General features: G+C 52.4%; 1 protein-coding gene and 1 long non-coding RNA gene across 3 annotated transcripts; one reads left to right on the plus strand and one right to left on the minus strand.

Annotated features, from left to right (window-relative positions):
* Nucleotides 1–126: 126 nt before the first annotated feature.
* LOC308480464 lies at nt 127–16,055 on the minus strand. Of its 2 annotated transcripts, none has more exons than XR_013988110.1 (4): nt 15,958–16,055; nt 15,569–15,682; nt 12,436–12,485; nt 127–580 (listed from the first exon to the last, which is right to left on the minus strand). It is a non-coding gene; the product is annotated as an uncharacterized lncRNA (long non-coding RNA). The 2 variants fall into 2 exon arrangements; XR_013988111.1 differs by lacking the exon at nt 127–580 and adding an exon at nt 2,566–2,702.
* LOC308480454 (protein-glutamine gamma-glutamyltransferase E-like) lies at nt 6,862–22,327 on the plus strand. Its single transcript, XM_081011956.1, has 13 exons — nt 6,862–6,999; nt 9,012–9,179; nt 9,337–9,573; nt 10,014–10,132; nt 11,500–11,628; nt 11,911–12,088; nt 14,852–14,987; nt 15,195–15,298; nt 17,966–18,211; nt 18,846–19,148; nt 19,841–19,998; nt 20,228–20,361; nt 22,054–22,327. Exons 1-13 carry the CDS (start codon nt 6,993–6,995, stop codon nt 22,199–22,201), a joined length of 2,067 nt encoding a protein of 688 aa, XP_080868082.1. The 5' UTR covers nt 6,862–6,992; the 3' UTR covers nt 22,202–22,327.
* The last annotated feature ends 2,311 nt before the right edge of the window (nt 22,328–24,638 follow it).

Here is a 24,638-nt window from a genome sequence, read left to right on the forward strand (position 1 = left end):
GGAGATTGCTGAAATCATTTGGGGAAGTATGCAATAAGCAACAGTTATGTGTCAATTACACCAAGACCAATTTAAACGTATTTGGCAACTGAGCAGTTAAGCACAAATGGCAATCAAGCAGGCATCTGTTGGAGCAATTTGATAGATTTAATTAACCGGAGATTTCTTTTGCCCAAAATGGTCTTTGGAATGGTTGGAGTTTGGCGCAGTCAGTGTTTGCATTTCCCAGAGTGAAGGGTGGGGATATTGTGGTGCCGCCTCTGAGAGTTTTTGAAGTTGAGGTTATTCCTCAGTTGACACGTGGGGCAGAAATCTGGGGCATTTCAGAGCCAAGACTGTTGGACGCATCACAAAGATGAGAAGCAAGTAATTTTCTGGCCAGGGGCTCCTCTGTGCCGTAGGAAGCCAGCTGCAGTCTCAGGAGCGACCAGCCGTGGGGCAACTTTAGCTATGTGGGTCCAGCCAGCTCTTCAGGGAGAAGATATTGAGAAAGGGAGTCGGTCCTGCTGTCCATGAGTTTGTCAGTGACTGGGGATGACTGTAGCAACAGCAGCAAGCCTTTTCTTGCTTTCCTGAAATTCTGAAGAAACAACATTTTATTACCTCACATTTTATTATCCTTGATGAAGAGTTGCTTATCTCAGTTTGAGGCATTGTCCAGTCAGCCTTCAAATGCTCAAGAAAGCCTGAGGTGTTTTACTGTGATTTCAGCTGGTAAATTGGTAGATTATCCTGACATGTGAACAACTGCACCGTATATTCTAATTGCTGTTGATCTTTAACTCTGAAAGTGTGTCCTAAAACTCTTTCCTATATTTTTTTTTTAATTTCAGCAGGGAAACTGAGGCATAAATTGAGCTACTAGATAATTCCATTAACATTTCAACTTACAAACCCTTTTTTCATCTTCACGTTGTTAACGTGTTCTATCTCATTTTAAAGATAATTTTCTAGTTTCATTATCTGGCAACAGTTTTCCAAATGGCATTTTACATTTGATTAAAACAACATGTGACTCAGGATTTCTCTCTCTTTTTTTCTAAACTTCAGTTAGATACCACTCCAAGAAATTAGAGAATAGGTTAATGACCCCTTTTTGTACCGATAGATTTGCTTTCTAACTTGCTGAACTGAGAAGAAATGTTGCATTAGGATCATACAAGCTTAGAATAATGGCCTCACGGTCCCAATGGAGGAAGACTGGTGGGCCAAGGCTGCCCCACAGGCTGGAGATACTCTAGATCGAGAGATCCTTTTGGGAGCCAAAAGTCTCTTAACTTGCCTCAGAGGACAAGTACAACCCCATGGCAGGTTGAAGCTTGTCTCATACATAAAGTGTACATGAATTTGGCACATAATTTAAAACAAGCGGCACCAAGACACGGAATAATGTCCCAATGGAAACTGATTGTCCTCCAAAAGCAGAAAGCGGTCCCGGAGTGCTGGTCTCAGCTGGCATCTCTGACATTGTTGAAACTGGGAAACTGAAAAGGAAATTGGTTGGCCAAATGATACAATACAATATTTATTGGTATGAAATTCTCTTCTTCTTGAGAAAGAGAACTTCCTTGACATTTGTCTTCCCTGTAAACGATAATAAACGTTGGGTTGAAAAGTCACAAATCATTAGGGTGTTGCTAAAGCAAAGGGTCTGTTTCTCCACATTACAACTTCCACGTAGACCTGATGCTCCCCTTCAACCCGTGACTGCAGAGTGAAGTGTCATATACACAGGGTTTTGCTTTGGAAACATTTACGTGGCTTGAATTGTCACGTCACATCGGTTATGTTACATTGGCCACAGGTTCTTTGCCAGAAAAGCTTTTCCCCACAGTTTCCAACAAACGTTGCCATATGTTCAGCACTTGCCCATGAAGCGTTAGCTCTTTGTCCTTTTGCCACAGATGGTTTTTTTTAATTGTTCGAGTACTTTTAGAGAAAATATTTCTCCAAGTTACAGATAAATTATTGAAGTTGCAAAACTGGTCACATCCTTTAAAAAACACAATTTCAAAAAAGTCTTTAAATTACCCGTGGAATACCATCGTAGGCACACCCCAGCCTCACTCGGCTGACACCGGTCTCAGGGCCAGCCTTGTACTGAGCCTGAGGTCTGCTGGCTCTTTTGCCACCGGGACCAAGTGCTCAGCTCCAATGCTAGAAGCTTCAGCAAGAGGAGCACATGGCTGATTTTTTTAAGCACCTCAAAAGATTTGGTCTACCTGAGAGTTCTTCTCAGAGCAGAGATTTCTTAGTTTCCCCAGTGGGAAATGAGAACCAGTGTGGTATATTAGTTAGAGTGTCAGACTAGGAGCGTCAGACTGGGAGACCAGGGTTTGAATCCCCAGTTGGCCATTAAGCTTTCTGTGACCTTGGGGGCTTCTCAGCCTAAACAACCTCATGGGGTTGCGGGGATTAAATGAGAAAGGGGAGAACCAGGTACATATATCACCTTGAGCTTCTTGGAGAAACGAGGTGGGAGAGCAAGACAATGAATAAATGGATGCTGGACTAGATGAGCCATTGGCCTGATCCAGCAGGTTTGTCTTATGTACTTATCCAAGCTTCCATCCGCTGTGATCTCAAGGCAGGAGGCTTTGGTGTGAGATGTTGTCTTCAAAATCATTTCAGAATCCACATGTGTTATGTCCTCTGGACCAGACCTTCCTGATGGCAGGCAGCTCAAAAGAGGATGAAATGACCTAGAGTGGAGCAAGACCAGCAGAGGCTCTCAGGTACCCCACATGTGGCCAGCAGCTGGGCTGAAAAAGAGGAAGGGCCAGCCAGAGGCCTGACTGTGGCTCAGCAGAGAGAGATCCGTCCCTCACAAACAGCCACCTTCTGTGAGCAAGCAGAGCTGAAATTTCACCATCATCAGAAATGCTCAAAATAAAAAAAATCCTTCCAGTAGCACCTTTAAGACCAACTAAGTTAGTTCTTGGTATGAGCTTTCGTGTGCAAGCACACTTCTTCAGACACACTGTTTGTGCATCAGAAATGCTGTTTGTGTGCCCTGCTGCTGCCACTGAGAAAAACTTCCTTCTTCCCCCACCCGCCCTGGCAGCACCCAGGAAAGTCCAGTGGAGTATCTGGGTGCAGCAGGAGCCGCCTCTCCCACCTGCAGGAGCCCCCTAGCTCTGTAGATGGAGAAACTCGATTCAGTTTCCACTGAAAGGGGAAGCAAACCTTGCAAGAATTCAAACACAGCTATCCTTTAAAATTCGCCCCCCCCCCCAATTTTGGAATGCAGTTCTCCAGCCAAGTAATGTGTACTAAAATGCACATACAGTAATCAAGTGTACATAAAAGTGCATGCATTGGTGAAAACAACATACAAAAATCCATTATTGGGGGGGGGGGCACTTTGCAAAGAAGTGTCTTATCAGGCAAAATCGCCTACAAACATGGGAATCTTGGGAGAAAACACACTGAGGGTAAGAACTGTTGGACAGTGGAGCAGACTCTCTTGGAAGGTGCTGGGCTCCATCATTGGGGGGTTTTAAGCAGAGACTCGATCACCAACTATTGGGGAGGCTTTAGTTGTGATTCCTGCATTGCAGGGATTTTGTCATGGGCCAGGAATCAGCTTCACCTGTTGAGCAGCAGCCTGAAGGAGCAGAAGGCAGAGTGACGCCACCTGCCACTGATCAGCCTTCTTGCTCCTGATGAGAACCAGCTGGCTCCAGCTTTCTTCAGTAGGGTTTCCAGCCTCAGTCAGTTGCTGGAAACAATATTTGTCGTTCCTGGCCAGACCTTGCTGCTTCTTGCCTCTTGTGACCTTGGACTCTCTGCTTTCTTGACCCCGGACTGTCTGACTACATGAACTGAGATACTTCTGACCTTAGGACTGGACTGAACCTTGCATATAGACTCTGCCTCCAGACAAGTACCCCCTGAGACTCGGCTGGTCGGCTGGCCTCTCCTGCCACTGAGCTCTGCCATGGTTGAGCAGCACGGGACTATGACAGGGTTGGACTAGATGACCCTTGGGACCCCACCCAACTCTATAATTCTGAGAGTCCCTGCTGCTGCTATGACTACTATTAGAACCACTCCAGTCTACTCTCCCTTTAGAGCCAGCAAAGCCCGTGGGCCATCAGAGCTGGGGGCAGCAAGGTTGTGGCTAAGGTGAGTTTTGAACAGGGGGTGGCCAGTCCTGGCCCACACCTTGAACCCGTGGCCAGATCCTTACAAGGAACAGGATTTCTTTGGGTCAGCTGTTTCGCAATTCAAACGGCAACCACTTGATGGTTAAAGATTTCCTCACATTGGTTAACGCACACACAGCCAACCCAATCTGCTCCTGGCCTTGTGAGCATCATCCTGGGGGTGCGTGGGCCAGTCAGCCTGTCCACCCCAGCAGGGGCTGAGCAGGAGCCAAGAACTGCGGGGTTGGCACATCCCTTCCCCAGCAGGATTGCCCCAGCAGCTCTTCCTCCCTCGCTCTTGCTCACTTGGGGCCAGATTGCTCCAGCATTTCCTCCCCATCCGACTTTCATAACTGTGTCACGCGAGTCACCCTGAAGTGGGGCAATATCTCTGGCCAAAGGGTCAGGAAGGCTCCCAAACTCCCGAGCCCCTTCATTTGGGAGGGAGGTGCCAGGAGGGGGTTTCTGCTGCCCCTCCACAAGGCACAAGACCAAGAGTAGCTTGGAAACAAGGAGTTGAGCCCAGGTGGAGGTGGAGGGCCAGAGCAAGCCCAGCCCAGGACCAAGGCCAGTGTCAGGGCAGCCAAGAGTATGGGGGGGGCTCCATCAACAGGTGGGAACAACTGTACCTTCTCCTGGAGAACTGCCAGGGGAGGAGGGTGGCCAGGATCTGAGCAAACTCACTACCTGCAATAAGGTCTAGGAGAATCTCTGTTGGGGGACAGAGCACTGAGAGGGTGGCAAAGGCAATCTTTCCCCACCCCCAAGCTTGCCAACCTCACTGCCAGTAGCCACAGGCTAGCACATGCCCCCCCACCCCACCCCAGGTGCTCCTTATCCAAGGGCAGTGGAAGGTCTGAAGATGTTGGGATTCTGGAAGGCAGTGGAAGGTCTGAAGATGTTGGAGGGTGTGGGTGTGTGTGTGACGTCGTCCCTTGCTTGAGCCCCTCCTTGCCCCTCCCTCCAGGTAAGCAGGTGAGCCACAGTCCTGGGGAGGAGTGATCTTTTCCACACTTTTATCCCTGGCAGTCACTGGTGAACATGCAGAACTAGATGTAACAAGATTCCCTGGACAGGAAAACCATCAGCTCAGGGTGTGGCCCTTCATAATAATCTGCTTGCCGTTGGCCTCTGTTGCCACTCAGTGCTGAGGCAGCCTGAATGGGGCAACATAAAGGAGATTCTGGCTGGATCAGTCACTGTGAGGTGAGCCGGGAAATGCCAGCATTGCTTCCTCTGCCATGGCCTGGAGGACAGTGGAGCCAACAGCAGAGCCCACCTTTGCTTCTGAGCTCTGTCCTGAGAGAAGGCAGCTCCTGGGCCCCTTGCTCCAGACCCTGCCATGTGCCTCCCCAAGTGAGGCTTTCTCCATGGGCTGCAGTTCCTTGTACAGATGCCCAGTCCACAAATTGGTCAGAGGACTTGCTGTCTTGAGATGTTTGTTGGGCAAAGGGATGGCACCGCTGCATCAGAAGGAGAGGAAGAGCAGGGAAGGCTGGCCTGCCATGTGCTCCCGAGTGGCACCAAGGCTCTGTCTTGACTCCCTGTAGAAAGAGAGCGACTTCCAGTTTCAGTGGGAAGGCCCATTAGCAGGAAGAGGGTTCCCTCTGCTTTTCCTGTGAGTGAAACTGCAACCCTGGAAGAATTGGTAGATGTATCAGCTCGTGACTCAGGGGAGTCACATCCGTCTCATGAGTAGAAATGCATATGGATAGTTGTTCCTTGCCACACAATCTTTCATGGAGGGTTTTGACATAAGGAAGCTCTTCTTAGTCACTGCCATGACGGTCACTGGGGCAAATGGCCGGATCCTGGAAGCCAGCAGGCCCCATCACAGCTCCCCTGCCTGCTTGGTCCCAGCACTGGCTGAGAGAGCAAGGGACAAATGCTCAGGAAGAGCCAGCTCTGGAGGTTCCAGCCAGGCTGTTTCATGTGTGGCAGCAAAAATAAGTTGGTGTGTGAATATGCATCAGTTGTTTAAGAAGCCTATTAACATAAGAAGCTTTGAGCCTCTCCTGCATGTGGGTTGCCCAAGAATACTGGAGAGAGGGTGGGAGGGAAAGGGACCCTTTCCGAGGTGCCTTTGGAGGGTCTCCTTCCTTGAGTGCTTGTTGCCACAGGCCTGTCATCAGTCCTGTGCTGGGATGGGCGTATTGGAGGGAGGAGGTGGTGCGTTCCTGCTTTTGTCAGAAATGGCCTTGACTTCTCTGGTAACAAGTTCAGGGAAGAGTTGACCTGCACACAGGCAGCTGCAGCCATCCGCCACCTCCCACCCAGCAGAACTGCAGCTGGCAAAGTGTCTGACATGCAGCGAGTGCGGGATGCAGCAAGGAATTAGCGTTAAGGAAGGAGTGCAGCTTAATGAGGTTGCACCACCGAGCTGTTCCTCAGTGGGAAATGCTGGCTTCATGGCTGCATGAGTTAAGAGATGCCCTAGTTGTAGAGAGGCCCGTGTACCTGCCCCAGAGGGCTGGCCACTTGAGGGCTTTGTGCCGAGGCCTTCCTAGGAAGACTAGGGGAAAGGTTACTGGTGACTGATTCAGGCCCCTTTCTTCTGACCTGGAAATGACTCCCTGCTGCATGCACCCTTTCTGTCATCAGCCTTCCTGGAGTGAAGAGCCACCCAGAGTCACTCCTGCCTGCCTGCCCCTCCCATGGCAGGCGCACTCTGTCAGGGAAGGTTGCAGCACTGTTGGTGTGGCTTGTGAGCCTCGCCCACCTTTGGACAAAAAGGAGGAGTCTCCAGTGTGCTGCATATAAGGTGCTTCCAAGCCCCTTGAGAGACTCATCCTATCCCTGGGAGCTTCTCTAGAGGACCCAAAGAGCAGCAGAACAAGAGAGAGCATGGCTGGTGAGTACAAGCTGCCCTGGGCAAGGCCCCAGTATGGGCTGCCTGCAGGGCTGGGCAGGTGCGAATAAGGAAGGCTTGGCCAGCATTTCATGGACCTGTTGGGCATGCCAGCAAATCAAGGCTTTGCCTTTGCCTTTGCCCTCTCCTCTACCCCTCCACAGCACCAGCTAATAGAATACAAGCCAGCTGGGTTCTCCTGCCTCTTCCTCTGCAGGGGGAGCCTTTGCATCTCTCTGGTGGGCTGGCCTTCCTCTAGCCATGCACCCCACCTTGCTCGGACGGACCCAGCACACCTGCCCCCCTGCCCGGAGGGGCTAGGCACAGCCCTGCCCATTTCCCCCAGCCCTGTTGCTGCTTGGAGCACAGCCTGGAGGGGCTGGTGAGGGTGGTCTGCTTTCTAGAGTGGATAAAGACCTGTAGGGCTCATCCTGGGCCGGCAGCAAAGCAGAGCCAGCTCATCAAGGACATGGATGGAAAAGGGGACCACCCTGAGCAGGGCAGGGCTGGAGCAGAGAGGCTGATCGCCTGACGGGGGAAAGTTAACCTCTATCCTGACCCCAATGAATATGCATATACCACTACATCACAAAAAGAACCCGTGCTTACAACATCTATATGCAGTTAAAAGCACATGAAAATCTAAACACAGGAATCCTCCACTAACTACAGTATTATGGTGTCTGTTCCAACCTTTGGAACTCCCTCTCTAGTGATCGCTCGGTCCGTAGAGTATGAGGCTCTTACTCTCAGGGTCATGGGTTCAGCCCCACCTTGGGCAACAGATTCCTGCAATGCAGAGGGTAGACTAGATGACCCTGGGGTGCCTTCCAACTCTACGGTTCTATGAGACTTTGAAAGGTGGTGTCTTAATTGTCTGCATGAGCTGGGCAGCGCGGAAAAAATTTCAGCAGGCGTCCATTGGACTTCCAGTGACAGCGCGTTCCGCAAGGCGGGCCGGCTCTCTCCGAGGACCAACGAGGCTCCGGCAGTTCCGTTATGGGGCGTCCGCCGCCAAACAGCAGCTTCCCAAAGGCAAATCTTTAGTCCCCGGCCGGCTGCCTCCTGGGCTGGGACCTGGGGCTGCCCTCTCCCCACCGGGACACGCTCCGCGCGCTGTCCGCCCCCTTTGAAGAGCCGTAATTACAGCGAGAGGCGGGGGCAGGGCAAGCCGGCGCTTGCGGAACGCGGCTGGGCTCTGGGCTTCGGGGGGGGCCGGGCAGCTCCCTCGGTCCGCAGCCCAGCCCAAGCGCTCCGCACCCCGGGCCAAGGAGCGGCGGGACCTGGAGTCTTCCCAGGGCGATGCAGGACGCGCAGAGAGAGCGCGCGCAGGCTTGGCCGCATCCAGAATGTGGCCGGGCTGCCATGGCGAGAGTCTGGGCGAGTGCCCCCCTCCCCTCCTTCCCCGATGAACTGCTTGCCCGCCCGGTCCCGTCCCAGGCGCTAAGAGAGCAAGTGCTGCTGAGCCCTCAGATTCGTGAGTGGTTTTTGCTTAGTCACAATCCATCCCTTGACTAAATACTTTGGCACCGGAGACGGCGGTTTCTGTTCTGTATACGCAACCCAACACGCGTGAATCCGCAGAAAGCGACTGAGCTCAGCTGGCGCCAGGCCGGGACAGGCGGGCTGGTGCCCTTGCGCTGCCCTGCTCCGCAGCGGCTGCTCTTGCCGAAGTGCCGCAGCGCCACGTGGAGGGTCTGCCCTGCCCACAACTCCGCAGCTGCCACAGATCTCCTCCTCCTCCTCCTCTCGCACGGGAGATCTACAGTATTTGCATTGGTGTCAAATGCGATGAAGTCGAGCATCAAGAGCTCCGTTTCACGCGCGTTTCTCCAGCCGGTCTGAGGGAAAGGGGCGCTAGGAAAGGCGGTCCCTTGGCTCTTGGTCTTCAGGGAAAGGAGCGCCCTGTGACTGAAGGGTGCCTTCTGGGTCGCTGCGAGGGCATGACCTGTTTCGGAAAGGCGCAGGCGAGCCTCTCTGCCTCAACCTTCGTGGTCTTGTCCCCGTTTTTGCAGCTGTGCCGAAGATTGACTGGAAGCGGAAGGCCAATGGCAGCGCGCACCACACCGAGCAGTACCCCGGCACCGAGCTGGTGGTGCGACGGGCACAACTTTTCTATATCTCTCTGGCCTTCGGCGGAGCAGCGCCAGCTCCAGGCAGCCTCACGTTCACCGTCGAAACAGGTAAGCCGCCACCGAAATGCAGAGTCCAGCTGGGTGACTCCTTGGCTCTCCATGCCGAGGGGGCCACTTGGCGTAAAGGCCCCCACCCCGGAGGGCGGGCTGCCCAAGATGTGACCTCCACTATGCCCAAAGCTCACCGCCTTCCTCCTGCTGCCAGGATCGACCTCTGCCCTGCACGAGAAGACCCGCGTGGCTTTTGGCATCTCCAGCGCCGCACCCAGCGGCGGCTCCTGGGGCGCCGTCCAGGACTCTCCGGCGGCTTCGGGCTCCCTGAACATCGCCATTTCCAGCCCTGCGAGTGCCGCCATCGGGCGCTACCGGCTGGGGATCAAAACGAACGCCGGCGCCTCCCACCTCGGCACCTTCGTGCTGCTCTTTAACCCCTGGGCGACAGGTATTTAGTTATTTATTAAATTTGTATGCCGCCCTTCATCCGTAGATCTCAAGGTGGTTCACAACATAAAAATATAAGAAACACGAAATACTTAATAAAAACAAGAGCGAAAACAAATCCAAAACACACGGCCCCCAGGCGACTGATGCCCCCGAACCCACCGCCCCGCCCCCCCCACGACTGCCCCCCTCGGCCCCCGGCCTTTTCTTCTGGGGACCCGAGACTCCTCCTCCTTCTCCTCCTGGCTAGGTGCTTCCAGCTGCACGAAGCGGCCTCGGGGTGGCGCCGGGGGCTTCCTGCCCCCAAGGCGCACAGGGACAGGACGGGCCACCTGCAGCTACGGGGAGGAGGGCTGGGGGCGTCCCAAGGAGGTATTGGGGATTCCTAGTTCTTCCCCACCCAAATGGCTCCTCAGCACCGGCCGGTTCTTTCGCTCGCAGGAGACGACGTCTTCATGGGCAACGACGCGGAGCGCAAGGAATACGTCCTCTCCGAGTTCGGCGTCGTCTTCGTGGGCAGCGCGAACCGCATCTCGAGCTTCGGGTGGAACTTTGGCCAGGTAGGGGGAAGCTTTTGGGCGGGGGCTGGAGACCGGGGTGGGGAGGGGTTAGGAGAGACGCTACCGGCCCCGTCCAGAAATGCCCAGAGCAACTGGAGCTCAGCTTACGCGCACACGCGCGCGCTCCAAATCCCGTCCCCCCCCCCCACTTTCTCAAAAGAAGAGAGAGAAAATGGGTCCTGGATGTGAAACCAAAGGACCTTTCCAGCTCCTCCTCAATTCCAGGTGTGGATGGCAATGCCTCGTGTCTCCTCCCCCGCGACCAGAGCGCACTTCCTAGGCTGGCTGGACGGTCCCTGGGGGTCTTCGGGTTGCCATATTTTGAAGAGCAAAAAACAGGACACATTTGTCGACTTCTGCTTTTAGCTATGGATCAGTGGCCTAGCGTGGGGGGTGCAGGGGGGGGGGCCGGCCGCACCGGGCGCAACATCTGGGGGTTAGGGGGCGCAAATTACTTGCCTTGCCCCGGGTGCTGACAACCCACGCTACGCCACTGCTATGGATCACCATGATAGGGCTGCCATACGTCTCGGTTTTCCCCCAGACACGTCCGTGAATCGGACTGTCAAAACGGTGTCTGGGAGGATTTTTCGCCAAAATGGCGAAATGTCCAGAAAACTCCGGAAGTATGGCAACTTAGGGCACTTTTTGAGGAAAATGCTGTAAAAATCCCCCCAAAGACCCAAAACTTAGTTTTTTGGGGGGAGATGATGGCTCTACCCATGAAAAAGAGGACATATGGCAATCCCGGGAAGGGGGGAGAGGGAGAAGGAGGAGCCCCTGGCCTGGGTCGTCTTAACAAGCTGAACATTCTCTGGGACAGTCTGGGTTACTCCCAAGCCTCTTCCCAAGGGAGGGAGAGGGGCAGGAAACCTTCGGAGCCACTGTGGGCCCCTCTCGCCCACCCAGGCCTTGTGAGAGATTAGCAGCCAAACCTCACAAGCACATATTTATATTAATTATTTATTTTATTAAGTTTGTATATCAGCCTTCTTCCAAAGATCACAGTTCACAACATAAAAATACAGAAAAATACAAAATGAAAACACAAAATAAGTAAGAAAATCAAAAGCAAAACAAGCCAGTAATTCCCCCAACACATGAGAAGGTGCTAAATCCACAGAACTGTATTGATGAGAGGCTGACTCAGACCATAGAAATGCAATTGGTAGAGAGGGCTCTGTGTGATATCATTTCCCCTCCTCTCCTGCAGAGGAAGGAACAAATAGTACCTGCTCTCTTCCTTCAACCAGTTCATAGTTGGAGTCGCTCAAAACGCAGGGGGAGCTCCAGGTTATGTGTGTAGCACTGGGTGATGCTGCCACAGGATGAAGAACCATTTCATTTGTCTTCCTCTCTGTGTTCAGTTTCAAGAGGGCATTTTGGACATCTGCCTTGACATCCTAGACCGGAGCTTGAGCTACCGCAAGGACCCAACTGCTGACGTGCGCAGACGAAATGACCCCAAATACGTTGGGCGGGTGCTCAGCGCCATGGTAAGGAAAGCCCAGCACGAGCCAGCCTCCCACCCACCCCATGGATAGGAGCGAGCGTCCCTGAGAGGAGCCACGAGGGGGCTCTCACCTGCCTGCCTACAATTTTATGATTCTATTAACTTTGCAAAAGGATGTGGAGGTGGGATCATGGGAGGAAAGGGGAAGGCAGGCAGGCAGGCAGCCCGCTACTCCCTTCCTGCTGCTCCCTGGTCCAATCCGGCCTGTGCAAAAAAGGGGGAGCAGCTCATTGGCCTCTCTCGACTCCCCCCTCCCCCACTGCAGGTCAACAGCAATGACGACAGAGGAGTCCTGCAAGGAAACTGGAGTGGGAATTACAGTGGTGGGGAGAGTCCAAGCAGCTGGAATGGAAGCGTGGACATCTTGAGAAAATGGAAGGACTCGGGATATAGACCTGTCCTGTATGGGCAGTGCTGGGTCTTTGCTGGAGTGCTGACTACAGGTAGGTCTGCCTGAAACACTGGCATGCGCCACCAAGCCGCTGGGTGAGGATTAGCTCAAGCACCAGCTGTGGGTTTTCATGGCAGGCTCTGCTGCCTCTGGTCAGCAGCCAAACCACGGGTGGCAGGCAGGCAGCAAGCATTTCGTCTGGGCAAAACGGATGGCTGAGTGCAATGGGTGCCAATGCCTTTTGCTGCAAGCAGCTTCTCTGCTGCTGCCCCCCCCACCCCCAGAACATTCAGAGTCCCCAGGGAACCATTGTTGGATGGATTTTGTGGGAAGGATAGGATATAGGATATCCCCCTTTCTCCCTCTTAATAAAAGAATCACATGTAAAATAGTACTTACATAAAGTCTTGCACTTGATTCCAGCAGTTACAAACAGGCAAATTCTGCTTCTAGATTACAATGCATAGTTGAGGTCAAAAATGGAATCTCCACTGGAGGAGAGACCAGACAGACGTCCATCTGCCTCAGAAGCATGGCGGAAAAGATAATGAGTTCTGAAGCAGGAGGAAGTAGAAAAAATTTAATCCCTTTGTCTTTTTCCTGCTAGAGAACTCAAGGGAAGTGCTGTCAAACAGAGCTCTGTGTCTGCAAATTACATTGCTTTTCTTTGCAATCTGTCTAACCAGAAATTTGCAGCACTGTGGTTGTTAGTCTCTAGAGTTAAGGGTAAAGGTAAAGGGACCCCTGACCATTAGGTCCAGTCACGGACGACTCTGGGGTTGCAGCGCTCATCTCGCTTTATTGGCCAAGGGAGCCGGCGTACAGCTTCCGGGTCATGTGGCCAGCAGGACTAAGCCGGTTCACTACGACCTTCAGATCAGCAAGCCCTAGGCTCTGTGGTTTAACCCACAGCGCCACCCACGTCCCTAGTCTCTAGAGTTACTCAACCTCAACAATGCATTGTTATTTTGACAACAAACCCCCACAACCAAGGGGTCACAGAAAATTCTCTAGAATATTCCAAGGGGATATTCTAAGGATATTCCAAGGGGGTCACAGGTGAAAATCGCATAAATGGGGGGGGGCATAGCACGAGGCTAGGGGGCCACAGAGGGAAATGAGAAGGGAAGAAAAATAGGCACATATAGAATCCTGATTAGCTAGCTATCCGCTTGGTCAATGGCAAGTGGGTAAGGGGGAGGGCCACCAGGGCCTAGCACTCCTTTTTGCCACATGTGTTTTCTTGGAGCAGTCCTGGGATGTTTCTGATAGGAGAGGGCGATTGCTGATGCTCCTATTTTGACCAGTAGAGCTACCGATCCAGAACCCCCAGGTCAGGTGGGGTGGCAATGGGTAGGGCTGGGCGAACCAGAGCTGCTTGTAGCTGCCACCAGTGCTGGGCCCAGTGGCAGCCTGGGCCTGACTCTGCAAAGCACAGGGCCCAGTCCACCCAGCACTGGATCAGGTAGATCAGGGTCTTCAGATGTTGCCAAGGGGCACAAGGTCTGTTGGCAGCGTCTGCTCAGCTTTGCAAGGCGCAGGGCCTAGCTGAACGGGGTCATTTGGTGCAGCTGACTTGCATCTAGTAAAGAACGATCTACTCAGAAGAAAGCTGCACTGAGTTCAGTGGGCCTTACTCTCAGGTAAGGGGGGGGCGCTATAGTGTTTTATATAGGCAGCCAGGGCTCCTCCGGATGACAATATCTTTTTGCACCCAGTCAGTGAGGACCACTTGCTTTTTAAATTTCTCCCATACATGCAGGACTCCCTGTGTGCCTTTTGGACTGTATCTGCAGGTTTCCCCCTCTGTGTCAAATAACTGAGGTCAAACAAGTGTTTACTTTTTATAAGGAGGTTCTGGACTCTCCTTCCTTGGAGGTTTCTAAGCAGAGGTTGGATGGCCATCTGTCAGGGATGCTTGAGCTGAGATTCCTGCATTGCAGGGGGTTGCACAAGAAAGATCCCTTGGGGTCCCTTCCAGCTCCATGATTCCATGCCTTTCTGCTTCAACATTTCATTCTGTCCCTATCATTTGATGTAATTGTGGCAAGTGAAATGTCCAGTCCAGGGGTCACCATCACACACAGGCCTAGGAGCGGGACAGAAGGATGTGCTGCACCAGTAAATCCGGAAGTAAGGAGAAGGAGCCATAGCTGGATCCAGAGAGCCCTTTGCTCCACGGCTCCCCTTCTTCCTCATGGCTCAGAGCGACCTGCACTTGTGCTTCTGGTCTGAGCTTTGATTCAGACTTGTGGCCCTTTCTGCCTGGGATCCTGGGCATGGAACTAGGCTGGGTATGTTTGTGTGTGTTGTGACTGGGGAGAAAAGCGTCACCCTCTCTGGATCGGCAAACTCCCCTGGTGGGGCTCTTTCCGGGCTGGTGGTCTCGGTAGTCTGATACGCTCTGTTGGGTCCCCCTGGCATTTTCAGATGTGTGAGGAGGCAGAAAAAGTGCTGGCCCTGACAAAGAGGGCAATGGGGCATGGGGCAGCCATCTATCTAGGGATGAAGTTTCAACTTTGCACCTGCCTCTCGCACCCAGCACCTTAGACCGTCCTCGTCACAGGAGACTCCTGAGTGGGAATGGCAGCCACTGCTCTACTTCCTTCCAGTGACCGCTCCCCTTTCCATGCTTGCTCTTGCGCCAGCCCAGAGGGTCAATGGCAACATCTCCCAAGGAGTGCTCACAGGCCACAGAGCCAAGAGCACCTGCCTGAGAAGTTGATGTTTCAACCAAGAGTATTCTGCAGCCATTGCCTCTGCCCCTGAGGAACAGCCTCACAAAGTTCATATTCTCTCTCTCATTCCCTCTCAGTCCTCCGATGCCTGGGAATTGCAGCACGCATGATCTCCAATTTCAATTCTGCCCACGACACCGACAAAAGCCTGACTGTGGATGAGTACTATGACAGCTCTGGGAACCCCCTGAACATTGCCTCCGACAGTGTCTGGTAACTCAGCCTGACTCTTCCCCCCACCTCACCAGCATCAGTTGCATTTCTGCACAGAGAGGCAGGGCCCTGGGTGGGTGGGTGAAAGGGATCTCTTGGTCCTTTCCTTGGCTCCCTTGGCAGGAGGAAGTTGCCGTGGTGGAAGCCACAATCTGCCCTCATCTCACTGCAAACCTTCACATCAGGCTTTTTTATTCTCTGGCCCAGGAACTTCCATGTCTGGAATGAAGGTTGGTTTGTCCGGCCGGACCTTGGCTCCCAGTTCAATGGGTGGCAAATTCTGGATGCAACTCCCCAGGAGAGGAGCACAGGTGAGAACTGGGGGGGGGGGGGGGCAGGCTGATTTGTGCTTTGCCTTCTTGCCACACTGTTCCCCATGGCAGAAATGCCCAGGTTTGGCGAGGGGCTAAGTGGCGGGCAGCAGAATCAAAGAACTGTAGTGTTAGAAGGGACCCAAAGGTTCTGTGTTGTTCCAGTTCAATTCACTATTTGGGACCAATTCTGATCTGCTAAATCCCAAGCTCTGTCCCCTACCCCTTGACTATATAATGGGAAATCTAAAATCAGCAATAATTCCCCACCTGCATTTTTGCAGAGGTGGATGACATTTGCAGGCAAAGGATCTCCTCCAGAGTGGAATCCAAAGCCTGCCAAGCTTCATGTGGATTCGTCCAGGGGAGTTTCATCCAAGGGACCTGTGGGAATGTTCAGGGTGGCAGGAGAGGATATATTTTGTATTAATAATCTTCCTAACATGCGCTAGCAAGTTTCTTATGTAGCAGAGTTACGTTCCCCTTCTCATGCACAGCAGAAACTGGTTGCAGGCTCGTTAGAACCTCTTACTATTATGCAATTCAATCTGCCTCAGAGTGAATTGTATGTTCCTGGTAAGATCCCCTTTTAAATCCCTCTTAAAAGAATAAAGACACCACAATCCTCTTCATAGTCAACAAAAAGTAAGTTTACTCACTTTCAGGCAGTGCACAGTATCAGTCCTGAAGGCTTAAAGACTTAAAGTTACAAATAGCAACATGTAGATTTACCCCATATCCCTGTGCTGCTGTTGGCTGAAAGCCAACGGAGCAGTCCTAGCTGGAAGCAGACAAAAGGAGAAAGAAAAAAAGGGAGGGAGTGCTGCATGACTCGTCCTTTTGTTACCTGGACAGGTGAGGTCATGCCCACCTCTAGTCACATGCAAGAGGAAGGATGCGCCAGGCCAGGAGGAACAGGAAGTTTCAACTGGCTGGACCAAACATTCCCTTGCATGTCCACTCTAGCATTACAAGGAATGTTGTACATCCCACAAGACCTTTAAGGGCTATTTTTCTCACGGGAGCAAAAGAAGGTTGCTTGTTTATTTTGTGGCAGAATTGGAATAAGAGGCATCCCCTCCTGAGAGGAGGATGTCTCTGTGAAGGGCAGTGGCCCCTCCTCAGGGGCTGCCGTTGGCATTTGGGGCAGGGGGGGAGAAGCCCCCTTCCTCTCCCAGTCTTATGTGGGCAACTGGGAACCTGAGACTGGGAGCCGCCCTTGGCTAAGAAACCTGCCAAAGGTCAGACAAAGAGGTCCAGGGGCTCTTGTTTTAGGAAAACTTACCTTTGTTGTCTAAAAAAGGGGGGGGGGAGTCACAATTTTTCTTCCCCCAGTGTTTCTGGAAGAGTCAATGCTATAGGAACAGTGATTCTCAAGGTTTCCCACCAGCTATTCTCTTTTTAAATATAATTTTGTATCATTCACTATTAAATGTTGATAGTTTTGTTTTACATGTACCGATTTTAAGGAGCCTGGCAAAGGGGCGAACAAAACCTTTTGCTGCAATGTCATCCTGGTGGGGGATTTGTGGGAGCAGTCAATGACAGAAGGAAAATGAATGAAAAATGGAATTAATTTTTAAAGAAATTTAAGCAGGGGGACCTTTTGCCCATCATATTATGAAACCTGCTGGAGTGCCGTGCACAATAATATGTATTTTTTGAAAGGAAAGATTTTGTGGAGGGCAGAACACCAAGGTTGATTTTAGGGACCAACCAGCAGCAACATTTGGAATTTGCACCAGCTGCCATTCTGCTCTCGGGCCAAGTTCAAGGCCTTGGTACTTACATACTGTACATGGTCCTTATACGGCTTGGGACCAGGTTCCTTGCAAGAGAGACCATCTTATCCCTTTGCTGCCCACAGGGCCGGATTTAGGTTTGATGAGGCCCTAAGTTACAGAAGGGAATGGGGCCCTTTATATGCCCAGCTGTCGTTTGTCAACAACAAATTGTCCATTCACATCAAAATAATTTTGAATTACCAATATACATAAAATTGATTAATTTTAATAGGTCCATACACAACACAAAACACTGTTGCTGTATGTAGGTTTTATTTTATTTGTTTTTTATCTTATATTTTGGAAATGTACATCCAGGTTGTTGTTTTCCTTTAAATTTTTTTTCGGGGGCCCAAGCTATGTAAATCTGGCACTGGCTGCCCAGTAGGTGGCTGCAGCTGGCAGGAGGTTTCTCCTGCAAGTTAGAAAAAATCTCCCCTGCCTCTCTCTCTGCCCCTTCTCTCACTCCCAAACTCACAATGCCTAGACGACAATGGCTCTCACCAAAAGCAGCTGACCTGTCAAGAAGAGGGCTTTGAGTGTGGCTGCCCTTCTTCTGTGGAGCAGCATCCCTGTTGAGATATGACAGGCAGCCATGATCTGCACTTTCTGGAAGCAGCTGAAGACATTTTTGTTCTGACGGGCTTTCCCAGCTGACTTAGTGGGTCTTTGCTATGAAAGTTTATTTTGTATGCTTTTCATTTTGTTTTAAATGTATCTGCTAGCTGGGGTTTTGTTTGCTCCCTCCCAAACTGTTTTCTTGCATGTGGCCTTGAGGCGCAGAATGCCCACTGGTTCTCTGGCAGGGGGTTGGACTCGATGGCCCTTGTGGTCTCTTCCAACTCTATGATTCTATGATTCTCCCTCCCTTTCCTTCCTGCAGGCATCTTCCAATGTGGTCCAGCTTCGCTGACGGCCATCAAGGAAGGAGACGTCGACCTGAACTACGATTGCCCATTCGTCTATGCAGAGGTCAATGCCGACCGCGTCACCTGGACGTATGACACGAACACGGGAAAGAAAACAAAGGTCTACTCTGAGACCAAGACGATTGGCCAGAACACAAGCACCAAGGCCGTGGGCAGCTATGCCCGCCAGGATGTCACCAACAATTATAAATACCCAGAAGGTAAGGCATGCAAATTGAGACAGAAACTGGAAATGTTGAGGGATCTGGATTATTGCCAAGGAAATGAGCACTTACCCAAGTTGTGAGGACAAGACTGGCCCATCAGGAGAGCAAAGCAGAGGGAGGCTCACATGGGTGGAGCCAGTATTTTTGTTGGGGGCAGAACCTCAGTTAAATATTTTTATGGATTTACTTGATGGGGGGGGGGGAGAGATGCTCCCCTGCTGCCCCTTGGCTACACCCATGGAGGCTCAGGTGTTTCTCAGAGCATTTCCCAAAAGCTACTTTGGGTGCCCTGTCAGCAGATTGGCCAGGGCAGGGAGGGCGGAACATGGGTGGTATTGCCCACCAATGAGTGGGAGGGAGGGCAGGCAAAGATTTTCAGTCCATGCGCCACACCCAAGCCAGGCCTGAGCAAAGAGCCCCATGGTCTGCCTGCCAGCCCTCAGGACCCCAGCTCTTCTGTGCCACCAGGCCTTGCACTGCTAGGATGGCTGCGAGGCTGAGGCCCCAAGAGCCCCTGGCTTGGGGAAGGAGAGGGAAGGTGCCCTTCATGCAACTGCTGGTCCCTATGGCTCCTGCACTGGGGCCTAACAGCCCCGCTGGGCTTTGCCACCTGCTGTTTCTCTTCCAGGCTCAGAGAAGGAAAGAGCCGTCTTCAAAAAGGCCAGTGAGAAGCTGAACCTGAACACGTTCAATGCCATATCTGCCAAGGGTCCGGAAGCTGTGAACCCAAACCTCTCAGGGACTCTGAAGTCCAAGAGCCCTGAGCCAAAGGTTGGTCAGGATGTTGACTTGGTCTTCACCCTGAAGAACCTTGCCTCCGAGGCCAGGAGCCTGATGGCCAAGATGACCGCCTGGTCCATCGTCTACAATGGGAAGCCCATCCATGAAGTCTGGAAGGACTCTCTCGCAGTGACTCTGGGCCCGCAAGAAGGTAAGCCTTTTGTGGGCTCCCCACAGCAAGGGGGCAGCCTCCAATGCCCCCTCTTCCTCCTCCTTTGCCCACAAGCCACAGTCGGGCCTTCTGGAGAAGCCCCACTCAGGTGGGGGGGGTGGCAGAGGCACCTCTCATAGGTCTCCCTCTTGGCTTGCTGGGGTGGGGGATGGAGAGTTCCAGCAACCTCCTCAGATCTTGGGGTGCAAGGAACTTCCACTGCTGGTGTGTGCTGACCCCTGTGCTTGGCCTGCCCCTTTTCCCACTTGCTCTACCCCAAGAGATGGGGGGCTCCTCTTTTTGCACCCATGGGCAATGTTGGGGGGCAAGGGACACGGAAGAGGGGGATCATTGCTCCCCATATCTGCCCCCAGCTAGCCAAGTTCCTGCCTTGGCAGCCCCCGACTGTTCTCCACCAAGGGCTATGGGACTCACCTTCCCCTGAAGAAAGGGCAACGTTTTGGGGTTCTTCCTGGCATCTGAGGGGGATTTTGAGCACCGCAAGAGGTTCCTCTGCACCGGCCGCTGAGCCACAAGGTGTTGCAACTATGATGCAGTGCATGTGCATGAGGCAGGGTGCCAAATTAGGTCTCCCATGGGTGCTGCTGAACTATGGAAGACCAAAGTCTGCCCCTGCCGGCTTGCGTGACCCACATCTCATGGAAGGCCCTTTGGTTACTTGTCACTTTCAGAGAAAAAGTTTCCTCTCAAGATCTCATACGCTGAGTACCAGCAACACCTGACACCAGACAACATGATTCGAGCCACAGCCTTGTGCCAACTCTCAGAGGGAACCGAAGCCGTGGTGGAAGGAGACATCACGCTGAGCAACCCCTCCGTCACCTTGAAAGTAAGCCTTCCTCAGCTGCCTCTGTGCCCAGGAGAGGCTCCTGAGTGCCTCCCTGCCTTGATGCCCACAGAATTGCCCCTCAAGTTTCTCTCTCTGCTTGCTGGGTGGTGCTTGGCCCTCCCAGGCATGTCTTTGGAGGCCTGTGCCCTCCTGGCTTTGCCCCCTGGCCTGCCCCCTGGGAGGCCTGGGGAGTGGCCATCCTACTCAATGGGGGCTTTTCTCTGGGCAGGTGCTGGGACAGGCGAAAGTGGACCAGCCGCTGAAGGTGGAGGTGGTCTTCACCAACCCTCTCAATGAAGAAGTGAAGGACTGTGTGCTGCAGGCAGAGGGCAGTGACTTGCTGGCAGAGAAGCTCAAGCTGGAGTAAGTGCCTGGGACATCCAGACAGGTGGGGTGCCGTGTCCCCTCCCCAGGACTGGGGGTGGCTGCTGGGGTGCTCCCTTGTGGTGCTCCCACCTCCCAGTTCCTCAGCTGCACTTCCAGAGCAGGCAAAGTCGGGGCTCCAGTCTCCCGGGTGGGGGGTCTGGAAAGGGGTGCCCAGAAGGGACTCCTGTGTCTTCCTGGCCATGTGGGGCTTCCTTTGCTCACTACCCAAAAGAGTCACAGCCCATTTTTCTATCACCTTCCAAGGCAACTTTTCTATGTGTACCAGGAATTGTCAGTGACAGAGGCTGGGGCCCCTTTTGCTTCAGAGGTGTCTTTTAATAGTTGAGAAATTGCTTCAGGGAATCGTGAGTGTGTGTGTGTGTGTGTGTGTGTGTGTGAGAGAGAGAGAGAGAGAGAGAGAGAGAGATTGAGAGCTGTGCACAGGCAGCCTCTGCTGCAGACATGAGTTTCAGCCACCCTTTAGAAATGTTTGCCCCCAGCACCCCACTGCTCAAACTGCTCATCTGTAACCCCCCCGGCTTGCCAACCACCCCAGGCAGTGCTTAGCACTGGTGCTGTCACTCACCCCACCTGGTGGCAGCTGTGTGGGGCTGGGGCTGGGTGTCCCCACTGCCTTTCAATACTCCAGCCAGGAACTAGCAAAGGCAGAGCTGGGCTGCTGTTTCTTTGGCACATCCAAAGTCAGGAGGAGGCTGGGCAGCCAATGGGGACAAACTACTCTGAGGAAGAAAAGTGATCTTAGAAGAAAGACTTCAAGGAGGACCCTTCTAGAGAGGAATTGGGACACTGGGTCCCTGCTTCCTAATGAGCAAGCTTTGATGGGATGTGGAAGTATTTTGTGGGGAGAGGGACCCGTGCTCCAAACTGAAGGTCCCACAAGCCACTTGTGTGCTCAGCTGGGCCCAGGCTGGCTCCTCACCTGGCTGGCGTGGATGTGGGAGCTCATGGCTACCTTCAGCCTGAGCTGCTTAACTGGGGAACATTTAGTTTGACCCTCAAATCAGAAGAAGGATAAATTCCCAGGCATACGCCCCCCCCCCCAATACCCTTCCTGCCATCTGCTGCCACTGCCACAAGGTGATGGGGCGAGGGAGGGGCCGTCCAGAGCTGCTCTTCCGAGGGTGGTCTGAGAGGGAGGTGAGGGGTAATGGGAGACTGCTCAGCACCCACTGCCCGCCCCCCGAGTGGGTCCATCATGCTCAGCCATCCATCGTTTCTCCAGGCTCAGAGTCCCCCCACTGGCTGCACCTCAGGCTGTACCTTCTGGTCCACCTGAATGATCATGGCATGTCCAACCTGGACCCCGTTAGCCCCAACCCCCCTGCTCTGGTCCCTTTGGCAGCTGCCCTCCCAGCCGTGGGTCCTTCTGCAGGGGAAGCACCTGCTTCTGCCACTGTCCCCCCCCCCAACTCAGAGTTATTGTGCCTGATCTAATTAGTAGTGAAAAGCAAATGAAGCAGCAGCCTGGCCTGCGCATGGGAACCCAGCAGCGAGAGGGAGACCCCGCCTGGTGGGCAGGGCCTGGGAGAGCCTCTGGCTTGGCGGCTGCTGCTGCAGGAGCTAGCCCTGGAGTCCTGAAGGGCAGAGGAGGGCCAGGCAGCCCCCATGCCAGGCCCACAGCTCCTCCTGAGCATCAGCTGACTGGCTCCTTTTGCTCCTTGTTTGCAGCGCGCCACCCCTGCAGGCCAAGCAGAGCACCCGCCTCGAGTTCGAGGTCAAGCCCAGCAAGAGTGGGACGAAGCAGCTGCTGGTTAATTTCTCCTGTGACAAATTTCAAGACATCAAAGCCTTTGAGCCCATTAATGTCTCTGCCTGAGCATGACTAGCCATGTAGCAGCCTGCCAGGAGGATGGAGCCAAGCAGTGGAATGGGGAGCCTGAGCACAGCGGGGCCTCAGCCCCATTGTTTTCATGTGCATTTTAATACAAGTTTTCTTCTTATATCTCCACTGTGTGACGTCCTCTTCTTCTGGCTGGTGCGTGCCTTTGAGAACCCCCCAAAACCCGACACATTAGCTGTGAGACCTTAACCCCTTTGGTCTCTCCCAACTCTGTGGCTCTCTGATTCTATGACATTTTGACTCTTGGGACACCACGGCCTGCCGACCCAGCGGCAGAAACAGGAGATGAAAAGCAGCCCCCATGCAATCAACAGGACTCGGGGTGGGGGATTCCAGCCTCTATGCAGGAAGGGGGCGCTGGAACCTGGCAAGGAAAGTCCCCTGTGGGGCAGCGAAGCCCTGCCAGGGACCGTCATGGTTGAAGCAGTAGCGGCCATTCCTTCACCAACCATCCATCTCCTTCATGTGTGTGTAATCCGTGGATCCCCAATAACAGCCCAGAGCAGAGGACACCAAAGGGGGGGGGGGTCCCATCCTTGGCTGCAACATTAAAAGCACAGGGATTAGGCTATGAAACCTTGTTTTGAGCAAGTCCAGCTATCAACTCAACTGACTCTCCCTTTCTTACCCTGATTAACAAAGTCAACAACCTGGGAAGTAAGTTTAAAATATAATTTACTTATTATCATGCATTGGTTCACAGCAATGGCAGGAGTAAAAATTATGCAGGCAAAATACCTCTGAGATTTTGCAAGCGGATTTGCCCTGATGGATAAACAGCTCAAGACGCAAGAGCAGTCCAAGCAATAAGCTCTTTATTGCCCGTATTAAGCGTAATTGTTGAAATATATACAGAAAGTCCATTTATGGCTGCTGGTCCCAACAGTGGAACATCTCACTTAGCATACTATGGCACACAGCAGTAGTCTAAGGAGAAACTCCAGGTACAGTGGTGCCTCGCAAGACGAAAAGAATCCGTTCCGCGAGTCTCTTCGTCTTGCGGGTTTTTTCGTCTTGCGAAGAAAGCCCATTAGAGGTTTAGCGGCTTAGCGCTACAGTATTAGCGGCTTAGCCGGCTTAAAGATCAGCTGATAAGCGGCTTAACGATCAGCTGATAAGCGGCTTAAAGATCAGCTGATAAGCGGCTTAGCATCAGCTGTTAAGCGGCTTAAAGATCAGCTGGTAAGCGGCTTAGCGGCTTGGGAAAAGGGGGGGGGGAGGAAAAAACCCCGCAGGAACTCGCAAGACATTTTCGTCTTGCGAAGCAAGCACATAGGAAATTCGTTTTGCGAAGCACCTCCAAAACGGAAAACCCTTTCGTCTAGCGGGTTTTCCGTCTTGTGAGGCATTCGTCTTGCGGGGCACCACTGTATAGGGCGGTATATAAACTCAAGAAATAATAAAATAATAAAAAGCACAGTTTTTCAAGGCTATTTTTCCAGATGCTGCAAGCTGACAATGATCTCATTCTTATATTGCAGCAGTGTAACCATTCTGGTTTTTCTGGCCAGCATCTGAAAGTTGCATCACATACAGAACAGAAACTCACTCACTTGTCTGTAAAACAAATGATCAATCCCCCAACAATATTTACCTTTACAGTACAGTCAAACCTCGGTTGTCGAACGTAATCCATTCCGGAAGACAGTTTGACTTCCGAAACGTTCAACAACCAAGGATCAAAGGGTGGCCAGCAAAGTCAATGGAGATAAAAGAAAAAAACTCCACAGAAGCTGTTCGGCTTCTGAAAATTGTTCAAATACCGGAGCAGTTATTTCTGGGTTTTTGGTGTTTGGGAGCCAAAATGTTCCAAAACGGAGGCGTTTGGGAGCCGAGCTTGGCTGTATAACCAGTTTCTGGCATCTGCCTGCAGTGGAGCAGGCAAAGGGAACGTCTGCCCTCTTGGCTGGCCAAAGGGAGAGAGAGGAGCAGGAAGTACCAGGAGGCCCCCAGGAGAGGAGGGGAAATGACATCACACAGAGTCCTCTCTACCAATTGCATTTTGATGGTCTTGGTCCTTAGCAGTCAGCTGTAGTCTTAGCCCCTTCTCCTGCTAGCTAGCAAGAACCTGCACTTTTTAGGTTGGACTGCCAACCTAACCCTAACCCTCAGATTCAGGTAGGTAATCGTGTTGGTCTGACGCAGTCAAAATAAGTTAAAAAATTGTCCAGTAGCACCTTAGTGACCAACTAAGTTTGTACATGCACACAAAAACTTCTACCCAGAACAAACTTAGTTGGTCTCTAAGGTGCTGCTGGCAATTTTTATTCTAAGCCTCAGAGAGAGCCCTCTCTAACTAATTGTATTTCTATGGTCTGAGTCTCTGCCCGTCAGCAGTACTGCTCTGTGATCTTAGCCCCTTCTCATGCTAACTAGCAAGAATAGGCTTTTGTTTTGTTTGGCTGCTAATCGC

Source organism: Podarcis pityusensis, assembly GCF_964106645.2.
Source record: "Podarcis pityusensis genome assembly, chromosome: 6".
Classification (NCBI taxonomy): Eukaryota; Metazoa; Chordata; class Lepidosauria; order Squamata; family Lacertidae; genus Podarcis; species Podarcis pityusensis.

Excerpts from the sequence above, each read along its gene's own strand:
- LOC308480454 (XM_081011956.1), top strand. Across the intron at positions 9,180-9,336 it reads CACGTTCACCGTCGAAACAG|GATCGACCTCTGCCCTGCAC; the intron begins GTAAGCCGCCAC and ends TCCTGCTGCCAG. Across the intron at positions 14,988-15,194 it reads ATTGCCTCCGACAGTGTCTG|GAACTTCCATGTCTGGAATG; the intron begins GTAACTCAGCCT and ends TCTCTGGCCCAG.